A 14,473-nucleotide genomic window follows, 5' to 3' on the forward strand; every position below is an offset into this window, starting at 1 on the left:
GCGAGGTGGAATGACTTTATTCCATGACGGAGCGAGCGAGAAGGAGCACGGCCGGCAGGCATGCGTAACTTATAGCATGTCATCAGAGAGGGGAAGGGTAGGCAGAGGAGGAGCGATCAGAAGAAAAAGGGGGCGTGTCATACGTGCTTAAACGCGCGTAATACAACGTAACACTCCTCGGGCCTAAATAAGTTTGTTCTACACTCAACAATAGGCTAGGGCGCGTGGCGGTCCGGTGGCCTCCGTTGGCGAGAAGGGTATCGCCGCTCCTCTTGCTGAGCTGGTTCCGCTGGTGGTGGTCGAGCAGGAGCCACTTCTTGTGGTGCTGGAGTCTGGCAGGCCTCTGGTACCTCGGATTCCCTGAAAGGTCCCAGTGGCGTGGAGATGTCCTCTTCCGGTGGCACCCGAACAATGTGGTCCTTGTGTCGCACCCACTGAATCACACCTCGCGGCGTGGTTACACACAACTTGTAGGATACCGGCCCGGTTTGGGCTAAAATCGTAGCTCTAAACCACCTGTCACCACGTCGAAAATTTCGGACCCGCACACTGTCGCCTACCGAGAACCGTTTACTGAGCCGACCGTTTGAACGCCGTTTTAGCGTCTGGGTAAACTGCCTTGCAGAAACAGTTTCCCTGTTTGAAAGCTTGACAACATCTAGCCGTGTGCGGAGACGCCTGCCCAGCAATAGGACGGCCGGCGCTTCCCCGGTTGTGGTGTGCGGAGTGTTCGGGTAAGCCAAAAGAAAGTCCGCCAGTGCCTCGTTCACTGGGAGGGCTGGATCTTTGCGCAGTGCGACCTTCAAAGACTGGACAAAACGTTTGGCTTGGCAATTACTACTTGGATGGTACGGTGCCGTGCGAATATGACGTGTACCGATCCTGCACATGTAGCTTGCGAATTCAGCAGACGTGAATTGTGGTCCATTATCTGACACGAGCGTTTCTGGGAACCCAAAACGACAAAATAGTTCGTGCAAAGAGTTTATGGTTCGTTCGGTAGTTGCCTGCTTCGTTGTGAAGACTTTCGGCCATTTCGAATGAGCATCCACAACAACAAACAGCATGACACCTCTATACGGTCCCGCAAAATCCACGTGGACTCGTTCCCAGGGACGAGTGGGCCACGCCCACGGGTGTAGCGGAGCAGGGCAAGGCAAATTACGCTGCAGCTGGCAAGGCTGGCCTGCGCCTACGTGTCGCTCGATGTCCTGATGAATGGTCGGCCACCACTCGTAGCTTCGTGCCAGCTCCTTTGTCCTGACAACTCCGGGGTGTCCTTGGTGCAACTCCTCGAGCATGAAGGACTGGAAACGTCGCGGAATGACGATACGGGTACCAAGCATTAGGCACCCTTGCTGCAATGAGAACTCGCAGCGCCTGTAGAAAAAAGGCTTTAGATCGTCACTCGGCGCGCGATTCGGCCAACCGTTTGCCACGAACTGCACGATCTGCTTCAACACCGGGTCCCTGTTTGTCTTGCGAGCCACATCACGGTGGTTAACCGGTAGCGTACTGAAGCGTAGTCAGAAGAAACATTCTTCTGACGGCTCTTCGCTATCGCCGTTTTGACCTTGAAGAGGCAGGCGTGATAAGCAATCTGAATCGGCGTTTTCCTTTGATGACTTGTACTTTAGCGTAAACGTGTACGCGGAAAGGAGAACTGCCCAGCGCTGTAGTCTGGCTGCTGCTAGGGTAGGGATACCGGTCTTCGGTCCCAGGATGGTCTGCAAGGGCTTATGGTCCGTTACAAGAACAAAACTGCGCCCATAGAGGTAGTAATGAAATCGTTTTACACCGAATACCAGTGCTAACGCTTCCTTTTCTATTTGGCTGTAGCCTTCTTCCGCTTTAGTCAAAGTCCGTGACGCGTAAGCAATCGGACGACACTGCCCATCTGGAGCGACGTGAGACAGGACCGCGCCGACGCCGTACGCTGAGACGTCGCCGGACAGCTGCAACGGTGCTCCAGGATCGTAATGAGTCAGCACCGGCGGAGAGGACAGCAGCCTCTTCACTTCCTGGAACGCAAATTCACATTTGTCGCTCCATGACCAGCGCACGTCGCCGCGCAAAAGTCGATTGAGAGGAGCAACCACGCTGGCAAGGTTAGGAATAAATTTTCCGTAGTAATTCAGTAGTCCCAGCAACGACATCAACTGGTGCGTGTCAGCTGGCCTCGGCGCTTTCATGATAGCTTCGACCTTATCAGTGGCTGGCTGAACGCCGCCTCGGCTTACGATATGCCCCACGTACTGCAGCTATCCTTGAAAAATTCACACTTCGACAGTTTTACTTTGACGGCTTTCTCAGATAAGCATTGCAACACAGCCTCCAAATTGCGGAGGTGTTCTTCGTCAGTTTTTCCTGTTACCATAATGTCATCGATGTAACAAGTGACTCCTTCGAGACCCTTCAAGATATTGTCCATTATTCGCTGGAATATCGCCGGTGCGGACGCGATGCCAAACGGAAGGCGATTTACGACGTAGAGTCCCTTGTGAGTGTTCAAAGTTAGGTAACTCTTAGATGACTCATCCATTTCTACCTGCTGGTATGCTCGGTTGAGGTCTAGCTTCAAGAAATTTTTTCCTCCGGCCAGGACAGCAAATAATTCTTCGAATTTAGGGAGCGGATAGCTCTCGGAGTATAGGATAGGGTTTAGCGTGACTTTATAGTCGCCGCAAAGTCTAATAGAACCATCACGTTTGATGACTGACACTACAGGTGTCGCGAACTGACTGCTGGCAACGGGAAAGATTATGCCTAATGTTTCAAGCTTATTAAGTTCGTCTTCTTCGGCTGCACGTAATGCAAACGGTACCGTTCTAGCCTTCAAAAATCTAAGTTTTTGATCGTTTTTGAAATAAAGACGGGCTTTCTCACCATTGATTTTGCCGAGCTCGTCGCTGAAAATATGCTTGAATCTTTGCAGAAGCCGCTCAAGTTCAGCTGGAGGCTTGTTCGAAGTTGGCGAAGCGCGCGTGACTGCTTTGACGTCTCGAAAGCGGTCCCAGTCAAGCTGGACGTGTTGAAGCCACTCTCGTCCCAAAAGCGGTTGTCCGGTCTGCGGTACAACATAGAGTGGCAACAATTTTTTTTCCGTGCCGCTGCTTTCGAGGTTGACATGTAGCACGCCGTTTGGCTTGATGACTTGTCCCGTGTATGTGCGCAGCCGAAGAGGCGTTTTCTCGAGGCGCAGACTTGGGAAAAGTCGCTTGTGAAGGCTGCTAGAAATAATCGATACGGCTGCACCCGTGTCCAGTTCCATCGACAACGGAGTGCCTTGAACTTGAACTTCAACCATGATGGGCGTAGACCGAGCAGATGCTTTGACGCCGTTGAGAGGGAACTCATCTTGGGTTTCCAAGAACCTGAGTGGAAAACGTTTCTTGGGCGACCTTGTCTTTGATTTGCACGCTCTCTGTACGTGCCCCTGACGGTGACACTTGTAACAAGTTTCTTGTGCGTGTGGACACGTCGTGGCTTCGTGTTTGGGTGAACCGCAGCGAGAGCAATGCGCCGTTATCACCCATGGCTTGGGCCCCGAGCTGCGCAGCTTGTTCAGTTCGGCGGCGCTGTCTGACCTTGAGTGGGTCGCTGATGCGTTCTTGACAGCTGCCTCGAGTGACAAAGCACGTTCGACGGCTTATTGGAATGTGAGGTGCTTATCTTCACTGAACAAGTGCCGCTTTATATCTACTCGTCGGAGGCCGCAGACAAAGCGGTCTCGGAGTGACTCATCAAGAAAGTTTCCAAATTCGCACGTTTGTGCCAGTCGTCGTATCTCGGCCACGAACTCTGAAATGGATTCATCTTCCGTTTGCGACCGTCGGTGAAATTTCGCTCTCTCGCCAATTACGGACGGCTTGGGTGATAAATGGTTGCGCAGTAGTTGCCGCAATTCTTCAAAGGACTTTGACGACGGTGTTTCCGGAGCAGTCAAAGACTTGAGAAGGGCGTAAGTTTTCGGTCCGATCAAACTCACGAAGGCGTCTACTTGCAGTTCTGTCGGAACCTTGTTGGCTCGTAGAAAAGACAACACGCGCTCTTCGTAGGAGAGCCAGTCACTAGTAGACTCATCAAAATGTTCCACTTGCCCGAAACTGGTGGTCATGGCCTCGGCGTCGACGGCGCTTTCGGTGCTTTCGGCGCTGTCTTGGTTGGTTAGCTGGCCATCTCTTGGTTCTTCTTCAGAAGTCATGATCCCAAGGCAGGTTCGGTGTCCTCGTCGCCATTATGTAGTGTTCGTGCGAGTGGACGAACAGGATTGACGAGAGCAGCTCGGCGAGTGGCGAGGTGGAATGACTCTATTCCATGACGGAGCGAGCGAGATTTTTTTTATTTTTTTTATTTGCTATTTTGGTTCATCGAGTGACGGAGATGTTAGCTAGGGCTTATTTGCCCCCGCTTGCTACTCTGTTTCTGTTATAGGTGGCGACCTTCTTGAGCGTCCTTCTGCGTCTACAGTGTTTGCAGCAAACAAGTTGATTCCAAGTAATCAGTATTTTAAACGCCCGTGCTTGCTTTCGAGTGTTGGTGCAGGGTCCTAGCACCTTTCGCATGGTCATTGGTTGGTCATCCAGGAGATTCAGTTCCTTAGTGAGTATCACACGATCTTTCTCGTATCGTTTGCAGCTAACGAGTACATGTTCGATTGTGTCCTCGGTCTGGCAAGTCACGCAGTTTGGAGAATCTCGCTGCTTGTACTTGTAGCGTTGGCGGCCAGTCCGGGCGACCCCAAGGCGAAGTTTGAAATAAACTGAAAGTTGGTTTCGAGGTGTGCTCCAAGAGATTCTTCTTTGAAGCTTGGGGTCCAAGTTGTACAGGTGATAAGGGTGGCCCCCAGGTTGCTCCCAGATTTTTACCGTTATCTGGTTTGCGACAACAAAGAGAACGCTATTCACATCAGCTTTCGCAACGGGAGTGGCCTCTGTTCTTTCGTTTTTGTGCGCCCGAGCTGCTGTCATATCGGCTATCTCGTTGCCAGTGACGCCAACATGTCCTGGGACCCATTGATATGAAATGGGATACCCCTTTTTGTGCAGGGTGTCGTTCTTATCGAGTATAGCCTGTTGCAGGCACGGGTATGCGCACTTTTTGGCTGTGGTTGATAGGGATGCCAGCGCCGATTTTGAGTCCGTGCACACCACATAGCTCTTCGGAGAAGTTGCCTCTATGTAGTGTAACGCTTTCAAGATGCCGTGGAGCTCGGATGCCGTGGACGATGTACGGTGGGAGAGTTTGTACCCTTCCGAAATGCTCGCATCCGGCACGTAGATTGCAGAGGACGAGCTCATCGCAGTGCTTGATCCATCTGTGTATATCTAGATGGCGTTCTTGTAGTTCTCTTCAATGTAATATTGAGTGAGGAGCTGCTTCACAAAACCGAAGGCTGTGCCTTTGCCTACGTCCGGTATTGAGAGGTGGACCGTTGGGGTCAGCCATGTCCAAGGTGCTCGCTGGGGGTGACGATACGGAGCAGCGTTCGCCGGAAAGGCTTCGACGTGGTTTCTTACCACTTCCGCAAAACTCGACGCTGGACGTCATGTGTGCAGGCCCGCCAGATGATGCGCTTCGTCCTGGGTTGAAAAACGACTGTAGTGCCGGAAGGTCTCTTGAACACGGAGCGCCTCTATACGTTGTTCGTGCGCTTCTGCTATAACTCCTGCAGAAGGCGACGCTCGGGGCACTCCCAGCACATCGCGGAGGCTTCTTGCCTGCAGTGCCAAGAGTCCCCGTTGGGTTGTTGAACTGACCCGGTGCAGGAAAGGCAGACTGTAGCGCAGACTTCCCAGTACCATTGATCTGTGTAGCTGCATGAGGGCGGCTGAATTTCCCCATGTCGAGCCAGAAAGGCACCGCATGATGTTCACGTACGAGTTGACCTTGCATCGAAGTCTGTTCATTTCAGGTGCCCACGTGAGCCGCCTGTCGATAACTATTCCAAGAAAGGTGTGCTTGCTGACGTAGGGGATAGTTTGCTCTCCTATGTGTATGGGAAAACGCTTGTAACTTCGCCTGGTGAAAGCCATAGCGACGCATTTGCTGGGCGACAGGTGTAGGCCTTTGCAGTTCAGGTATCTTTCGATTCTGCTGAGTGCTCTCTGGAGTCTTCCACAGATTACTGCGCGGTTCGGGCCCGAAGACCAGATACACAGATCGTGGGCATACATCGACATCTTTACATGCTCTGAAAGTTCCTGCGGCAGGTGGGCCAGGACGACGTTAAAGAGTGTGGGGCTCAAGACGCCCCCTTGTGGAACGCCGGCAGTTACGGAGAAACAGTCACTGTTACCTTCTGTGGTGGTTAGGTAAATTGTGCGTCCTTGAAGGTAGTCCATGATCCAGTTGTAGATTCGACCATGTACGTGGAGTTTAATGAGGGACGTGAGTATTGCTGAGTGTTCCACGCTGTCGAAAGCAGCCTTTATGTCCAGAAACACAGCTACCGTGGAGAGACGACAGCTCCGATGCTGTTCAACATCTGAGACTAAGTCCACGACGCCGTCAATGGCAGAACGGCCACGACGAAACCCCGACATGCACTCGGGGAAGACCCCTGACTTTTCAAGGTACCAGAGCAGACGGTTTAGGATCATACGCTCCATCAACTTCCCAATGCAGCTGGAAAGCGAAATGGGGCGGTATGACTCAAGCGACAGAGGCGATTTTCCTGCTTTCAGGATGGGAACGAGGCGAGACTTCTTCCATGACTCTGGGAGCTGTCCTGTGTTCCAAATGACGTTGTATTGTTGCAGGAGGGCTCCGAGGGCGAGGGGTCCCAGATTGGCTAGCGCCTTGTATGTAACACCATTCGGGCCTGGAGAGGTCTGTTGGGAACACTCCTGTAGAGCACTTTTGAGTTCCCTCATGCTAAAAACCTCGTCTAGCTCCGGTAGCACGGCGACTTCAGTGGTTTTCTCGTGTGACAATCCGCTCGCAGGGCGCCGCTGCTGGAGCTGGCAGAAAGCATTGGCTGCAGTACGCTCAGTGATTCCTTTTGAAAGTGCCCAGGCTCGGAGGGGAAACGTCTGCCTGGGTGTTTTCTTGAGCCCTCGGGTCACGTTCTATAGTCTCGTTGACGGCTTGTGAGGGTCCATTGAACTGCAGGTACCTCTCCAACGTCGCATAGAGAGTCGAATTAAGTGTCGCCGTACGACCGCCAGGGTTCGTCGTGCTTCCGCCCAGTCCGCGGCTTTACCAGTTCGCCTGGCACGTCGTTCAGCACGACGTCGAACCGCTCGCAACTTCTCATAATCTGCGTCGATCGCAAGGTATTTGGCGGGGAGTTTCACCATTTTCGTGCTGGATGTCAATGATGATGTTATGCGGGCAGTGATGTCTGTATCTCCTGCACCATTTTTATATGCTGACTCTGTTTCGTTTCTGAAACGACCCCAGTCTGTATATGGAATTCTCCGGTTGTGCCTTCTACCTCCAAAGCCGTCGAGGGAGATGAGTAGAGGCAGGTGGTCGCTGCCCCTGGTGTCATGATCTGTCATCCATCGGACGGGAAGACGGAAGTGCTCAGAAACCGCAGTGATATCAATGGCGCTCTTGAGCTCTCCCCGAAGAAAAGTGTATGTTCCATCATTAAGGACCCCCATGTTCCAATAGCTGAAAATGTCTTCTAGGAGTCTTCCTCTAGCATCAAGTTTATCTCCGTCCCACAGCGGGTTGTGTGTGTTGACATCGACACAGAGAAGAAAAGGTCCATCAATTTCCTGCAGCACGGCCTGAAATTCCTCGCCAGAGAAATGCACTCTTGGCGGAATGTAGATCGCGATGATTGTGAAAGATATGTTTTTGTACTGAAGCTTTAGGCACACGTAATTGGCTGTAGTGTGAAGGGAGACTTCTTTACTGGCAACTGAAATGTCTGTGCGCACACACACGGTGATACGACTTTTTCCCGATCAGGAACGGAATGATGGCACTCATATCCGGAGGTGCGGAGCGTTGAAGATGCATTTGATTCGATAAAGATTGCAATGGGCGTTTCATACTTTCGTACAAAGTCTCGTACATCAGGCAGTTTGTTTCGTAGGCCGCGCACGTTCCACTGGAGCACAGTTCATTCGCGGTATATTTGATGCATAAAAAGTCCTTCTACAGAGTCTAGACGTCGTTCACTAGCGTGCTCTTTAAGTACGATACCTGTGGTGTTCGTTGCGTGTGCTGTAGGTAACTCATTTGTAAAAGTTTGATGCCTAGCAAGCTCCATCGCAGAGCCATTGCTGAACCAGTGTGATTATTTGGAGAATCGCTCGCACCACAGGGGAGTCAAACGGCTTCAGAAGTTCCGTGACCACTGGCATTACAGTTCGTGCAAGGGTTCCCAGTGAGGAGATCAGGCTGGGCTGTTCGTTGCCGGTCGCGCTTCGGGAGGTTTTACGGTTGCTGGTTGGCTGTGATTGCGCTTGAGCACAGGCAGTGCGGAGCGCATGACTGTATGAATTCCGCTGTGCTGTGCGCTGCGATGAATGTTGGGATGTACCTTGCTCTCTAATGCTATTTGGAGGCTCCAAGCGCTGTTCTCTCGATGCACCTTGTTCCCGAGAGACTGATTCAGGGTTTGATGATGCACGCCGTGCAGGGTGCGAACTCCGTGTTTCACTCTGTGATGAGTTGCTCTGCTCGGGGGGGAGGTCCTGCGTCTCATCATAAAGGTCACTGAAACGGTTCTGGAGAATGATCACGTTGTCGTGTTCGATGTTGCGCTGGCCGCGGCTTCGGACGGCAGCTCGGGCAGTTTTGAAGTCTACTTTGTTAATTGTTTTGTACTTGTTTACGGCTTGTTCTTGTTGCCAGATCACACAGTCTTTTGATGTTGTCTCATGTGCGCCCTTGCAGTTCACGCAGTTGGCCCTTTCGGCTTCGCATCTTTCGCTCGCGTGGGAGCCAGAGCATCTGGTGCACACCTCGGGGCGAGTGCAAACTGCCTTGACGCGTCCAAACTTGCCACACTTCCTGCACTGCGCTGGTCGATCAACGTATAGTTCGACCTCTTGTCGTACTCTGCCCAGAAATACGTGTTCCGGTAGGGTCGCAGAAGCGAAAGTGACGCGAACCGTTTCTGTGTCAGCAAAACGACGCACCTGCGTGATTTTCGTCGTGTTCGCACTTAGGTTCCGAAGTAACACTTTCTCCGAGATGCTTGCGTCAGCGTCCCGAATAATGCCCACAGCAGTGTTCGGATTCCGAGGCTCGTATGCCCGCACTGCAATGCCGCCGACGAGCGTCCTGATTCGCAGCAAGGCCGCGGTGGATTCTTGGTTTCGTGTGTCCACCGCGAGTATGTTCAATCTCTCGTTGCAGCGAATTTCACCAACTTCGGTAGGGGCGTGACTATTTAGAGCCTCCGTGAGCTTCAGGCCGTTGAGCTTGTTCAGAAGTATCGTCTGATCTTGCGGTGCGAAGATGACCGTCAGACCGAGTGAAACGATAGCTTTCTTTCTGCTTTCCTTATCACTAGCGCTCTCGATCTTTCCCTTCCGTTTGCGTCTTGTCTTCACAAAAATGAAGTCCTCGTCATCTTGGTCCTCTGGGCCTCATGTAGTCATGTCATAGTCAGAAGTGTCGTTGGAAGTTGAGTTGTCATGGTTTCCTTTGTTGCCGTCCACGAGCTTGCCACTTGACCCTGCTTCCGCAGGTTGTTGACCGTGGTCGAGATGACCGGCTGCCGTTGTGTTCGCACTGGTGTCGTTTTCCGCAATCACAATTGGGGGCGTAGCCATGGCGACGGCAGCCCGAAATTGCGACGCCGGTGAAAGCATGAGTATGGGAGGCCGCAGGATACCCTCCGTCCTCCCAGGGGCTGAACGTGGGAGCAGTCGCTGTTCCGTTGGTCGTCTTGTGGTGTCGGCGAGGAATGTCTACTTCCCAGGCTTGTGTTTGCGAGCAGTTGATCTGGCGCACAACGACGGTCACGGAGCCACCCGAAAAAGTTTCAAGAGGGTGGCGGTGCGAAGGTGGGATGCCGTGAAAGGCGATCTCGATCCGAACTATAGCTGTCGACGCGACGAACTCTTCGCCACGAGGTCAAACACTCGACTCCAGCGAGCGAGGAGCGCTGCCGGCAGGCATGCGTAACTTATAGCATGTTATCAGAGAGGGGAAGGGTAGGCAGAGGAGGAGCGATCAAAAAAAAAGGGGGCGTGTCATACGTGCTGAAATGCGCGTAATACAACATAACAGTTAGTTGTTTGAACTGTTTGTTTTGGGACTGTGTATACTGTGATGTCTAAAGATTTTACCAAAGCTCTCGACGACTTGCGTCGTGAAATAAGAAGTGAGCTTAGGGGACTAAAAGATAGTGTGAACTACTGCAGCCAAAGCTGTGACGACCTGAAAAATGTCGCAGACGACATTAAAGAATTGCGGAGAGAAATACAGAACCTGACGAGACACAACCAAGAATTAAAACCTAAGAACCGTAACCTAACCAATAGGCTAGAAGAGATGGAGCAGTATCAAAGGGTAAACAACCTCGAAAACAAAGGAGCGCCGGGACAGGCTGATCCCACCGCCATTGTAAAACTAATCGGGGAATTCGTAGGCGAGCTTATTACCGACGCGGACATCGACATTTGTCAGAACGTGCCAACACAAAAACCGGCGGAAAAAAATATTATCGTACGGTTTGTACAACGCAGCAAAAGAAACTTGCTGAAGGAAAAATGCAAAAAGAAACACATAACGACCACCGATCTTGGTATTGCTGGAGCGGCGTCTCCTGTGTACGTAAATGAACACTTGACACGACAAAAGAAACGAAATCTGGGAGCGGCGATCGCTCGAAAGCGCGAGGTAGGATGGAAATTTGTATCGGAAAGGAGGGTATATGCGAGAAAAAACGAAAAATTAACGGCTATCAGAATCACTGACTTGGAGGACCTAGCCAAAATGATAAGGTAGTCTCGATCTACCGATGCCAATAACTTCAAGCACAATCTTGTATTTTCAATTGCTGAAACACATACGATACAATGTAGATATTTTGACGAAAATCGTTTAATTTTTCTTTTAGTGGTTTAGAAAATAGCCTTTTCTGCAATTCACTTCAATACAAGGAGTATCAGCAACAAACGAGACGACTTGGAAATATTTCTTGATTTTTTGAATGTTCGCTTTGACGCATTACTTTTTTCGGAAACTTGGGTTCCAGATCATGCTGACACACCTTACTTTTGTGATTATAAATTTGCCAGCTTGGGTCGACAAAGTAAAAGAGGAGGGGGCGTTGCCATCTATTTGAAAAAGGATATGTCATGGTATGTTGTTGAGGATTATTTCATGATTACAGCTGACGTCGAGTGCCTTGTCATAGAATTTGAAACTGTTGCCATTGTAGTTATATATAGACCCCCTGCAAGTAGCAAAGAGGTTTTTCTCTGCTTTTTAGAAGGTTTGCTCAATTTTCTTTGTTCGTTCCCCAAACCATTTTTTATTATGGGCGATACAAATATTGACCTACTCAAATGGGATAGCTATGCAATCGAGTTCAATAATTTGTTATTCACTTAGGGTTGCTCAAACACCGTGACACTGCCCACCCGAGGGACCTTGGAAACATCAAGTTCTATTGACATATGTATAACTAACCTCAACGCCAGGGAAGTTACGTCTGGTGTATTTACAAATGATATCAGCGACCACATGCCAGTTTTCTCTAACATCTTTCTTACGGGGCAAAAATACAGCTGAACGTGAAATGTACTCCTACCGAAGAATAAACGACGAATCACTGGAGAATTTTCGCGCTTTGATCGATCAAACATGCTGGGAAAGCGTCCCTTTAGAACACGACCGAAACCTTACTTATGCAAACTTTTCTCGAAAATTTAAGATTTGTTACGATACTGCATTTCCGCTTATACAAGTAAATAGACGTAAAAACAAGTCCGAAAGCCATGGATCACCAATGACCTATATAGACGAATTAAAAAAAAAGGTTAAAATGTACCACAATTTTCTTAACTGTAGAAACCAAAGCCTTCTCACCGAATATAAAAAAAAAACAAGGAATAAATTGAACACCGATCTGAAAAATGCAAAGTCAGAATATTATCAGAGCATATTTTCGAGTGTGTACAATAACCCTCGGAAGATATGGGAAACTGTAAACACAATCACTGATAGGAAGAGACGCGTGCAAGGAATACAAAATATTGATGTCGATGGAAAAAAAGTAAGTGGCCAGGAAATGACGAATCTGATGAATATGCACTTTGTCAACGTTGGTTCACCAGACGCCAGTTTTCGAAATTATGAGTCCCATGAAACTTCTTCGCAACGCTGTGCCACAGAGACCACAACTAGCCTATCGAATACGATAATGCTATCACCAACAACATTATACGAAGTTGAAAAGCTTATACATAAAATAAAAAATAACGCTGCAGCTGGGGTAGACGATTTCAAATCAAAGGCTATCAAATATTCTCTCAACAAATAAGTAAACTCTTGTTACATATAATAGATCGCACTTCAGAAACTGGCATATTTCCAGACGAACTTAAAGCTGCGATAGTTACCCCGATCCACAAAGGAGGAGAACAGCTTCTACAGAACTACAGACCAATCTCGGTTTTGCCTATTTTCTCAAAAGTTTTTGAGGGCGTTATAATCATTAGGCTATAGGGCTTTTTGTCTAAACACGATGTTATAAATAAATGTCAGTACGGCTTTCAAAAATCAAAATCATCAGAAGAAGCACTAGATGAGGTAAAAGATGGAATTATAAACAACATTGAAAATAAAGTGTACACCTTAGACCTCTTTCTAGATTTAAAAAAAAAAAACATTCGACACTATTCAACACGACATACTACTAATCAAACTTCCACAATATGGCATACGTAGGGTTTCCCTGACCTTAATAAAAAAAACTACCTTGAGAATCGTTCGCAATTCGTACACACCAATAACATCTCTTCAACTATACTCAAAATAAAGCACGGGGTTCAACAGGGGTCTATACTAGGACCTTTATTATTTCTTCTTTACGTTAACGATATCACAAATGTTCCAAACTCCCCGGAGTTTGTTATGTACGGCGACGATACTAATGAATTTTTTACTTCAGCTTCTAAAGCATCCCTAGAATCGATGGCAAAACAGCTATTTGAAGCATCTTTCATTATGGCTTCAAAACAATAAATTACAACTAAATGCAAAGAAAACAAAATATATAATTTTTTGTCCTGTAAATAAACCCGACAACACTAAAGTGACTATATGTTTTGAAAATGAGATTATAGAGGAGGTTAGCGAACAAAAATTCCTCGGCGTGTGGTTCAATCGCGAATTAAATTGGAATACCCCCATAAATAGGCTAAGCACCGATTTATCCAGAGCCGTTGGATGTATATAATAGATACAAAGTCTTATACCCCTTTGGCTAAAAAAAGATTTTTATTACTTGCTATTTTTCTCAAAACTTTATTACTGTATTTTTCTTTGGGGAATGACATCGACCACAAATTATAATAGACTGGCCGTCCTACAAAAAAAAAAAAAAAAAAGTCTTACAACTTTTTGAAAACCATAAAGGTAACGCCCAAGATCTCCCCACCGGTCTACTATTCAATAAACATGGCGTACCCAAAGTCAGTCAAATCTATTATTATAAGCTATTACAAAAAATACGCAACGAAAACCTTTATATGATTTCGCCAGATGACAGTAAACATTACACACTTCGACACACCCATAGACGACCTCCTAAAATACGCACCAATTACGGGAGACAAACAAAACGTTTTCAAGTCGCCAAAATTTTAAATAGTACAGGGGGATTAGTTGATTTTAAATACAATCTACTAAAATTTAAGAAAAAGCTAAAAAAAAATCTTGGTGAGCAGTCAAACTGTGTTAGGAAACCTATGCAATTTCATAAATCATATTCATATTTGACATTTTATGTTTGGTATTTATGTATTTCGCTCAGACTTTTAACCTTTTCTGACATAACTATTGTGTGATTGCATGTTTCACTTGCTTTTATATATACCTGTGTTTACATCGTGTTGTCTTGATGATCATTTTTAGCGTGAACGTTTTGCATGATTTACCAATACTGTGCTAGGGCTGTAAGCGGGGCAGAGACCTCGTCAGGCATCACGCCTTTAGTCTCTGCCCACCTCCCGACCCGATCGGGAAAAGAAACAAGAAAGAAAGGAAGGAAGAAAAGATGCAGGCGACGGAGGAACTTTGCTCCCTTGCTTCAGGACGAAAGTTTCTCCCGTTTCAAAGGAACATAAGGTACACGACCGTTCCTTTCCATACGAAGAGCTATCGATACCCTTTTTTCCAAGAGTGTACTTGAACGCCATTTTCTTGCGGCAATCTTTTTCAACTTGTGCGTAATCCCATGAATGTAGGGTAGCACTCCGATCTTCTTTGGAGTTTTGTCTGCGTTTTCTTTCTCCGGCCTTGTACGCTTCAAGTTTTTGCAGATGTTCCCACA

The 14,473-nt window shown here is 48.2% G+C and overlaps 1 protein-coding gene across 1 annotated transcript; it reads right to left on the reverse strand.

The window, feature by feature from the left end:
* Positions 1–215: 215 nt before the first annotated feature.
* Positions 216–4,204, reverse strand: LOC121047849. The gene is made up of 2 exons (XM_040503470.1): positions 3,940–4,204; positions 216–961 (listed from the first exon to the last, which is right to left on the reverse strand). Exons 1-2 carry the CDS (start codon positions 4,202–4,204, stop codon positions 216–218), a joined length of 1,011 nt encoding a protein of 336 aa, XP_040359404.1.
* Between the last annotated feature and the right edge of the window lie 10,269 nt (positions 4,205–14,473).

The sequence above is a fragment of the Ixodes scapularis genome, unplaced genomic scaffold, assembly GCF_016920785.2.
Source record: "Ixodes scapularis isolate PalLabHiFi unplaced genomic scaffold, ASM1692078v2 PGA_scaffold8__174_contigs__length_109621045, whole genome shotgun sequence".
Taxonomy (NCBI): domain Eukaryota; kingdom Metazoa; phylum Arthropoda; class Arachnida; order Ixodida; family Ixodidae; genus Ixodes; species Ixodes scapularis.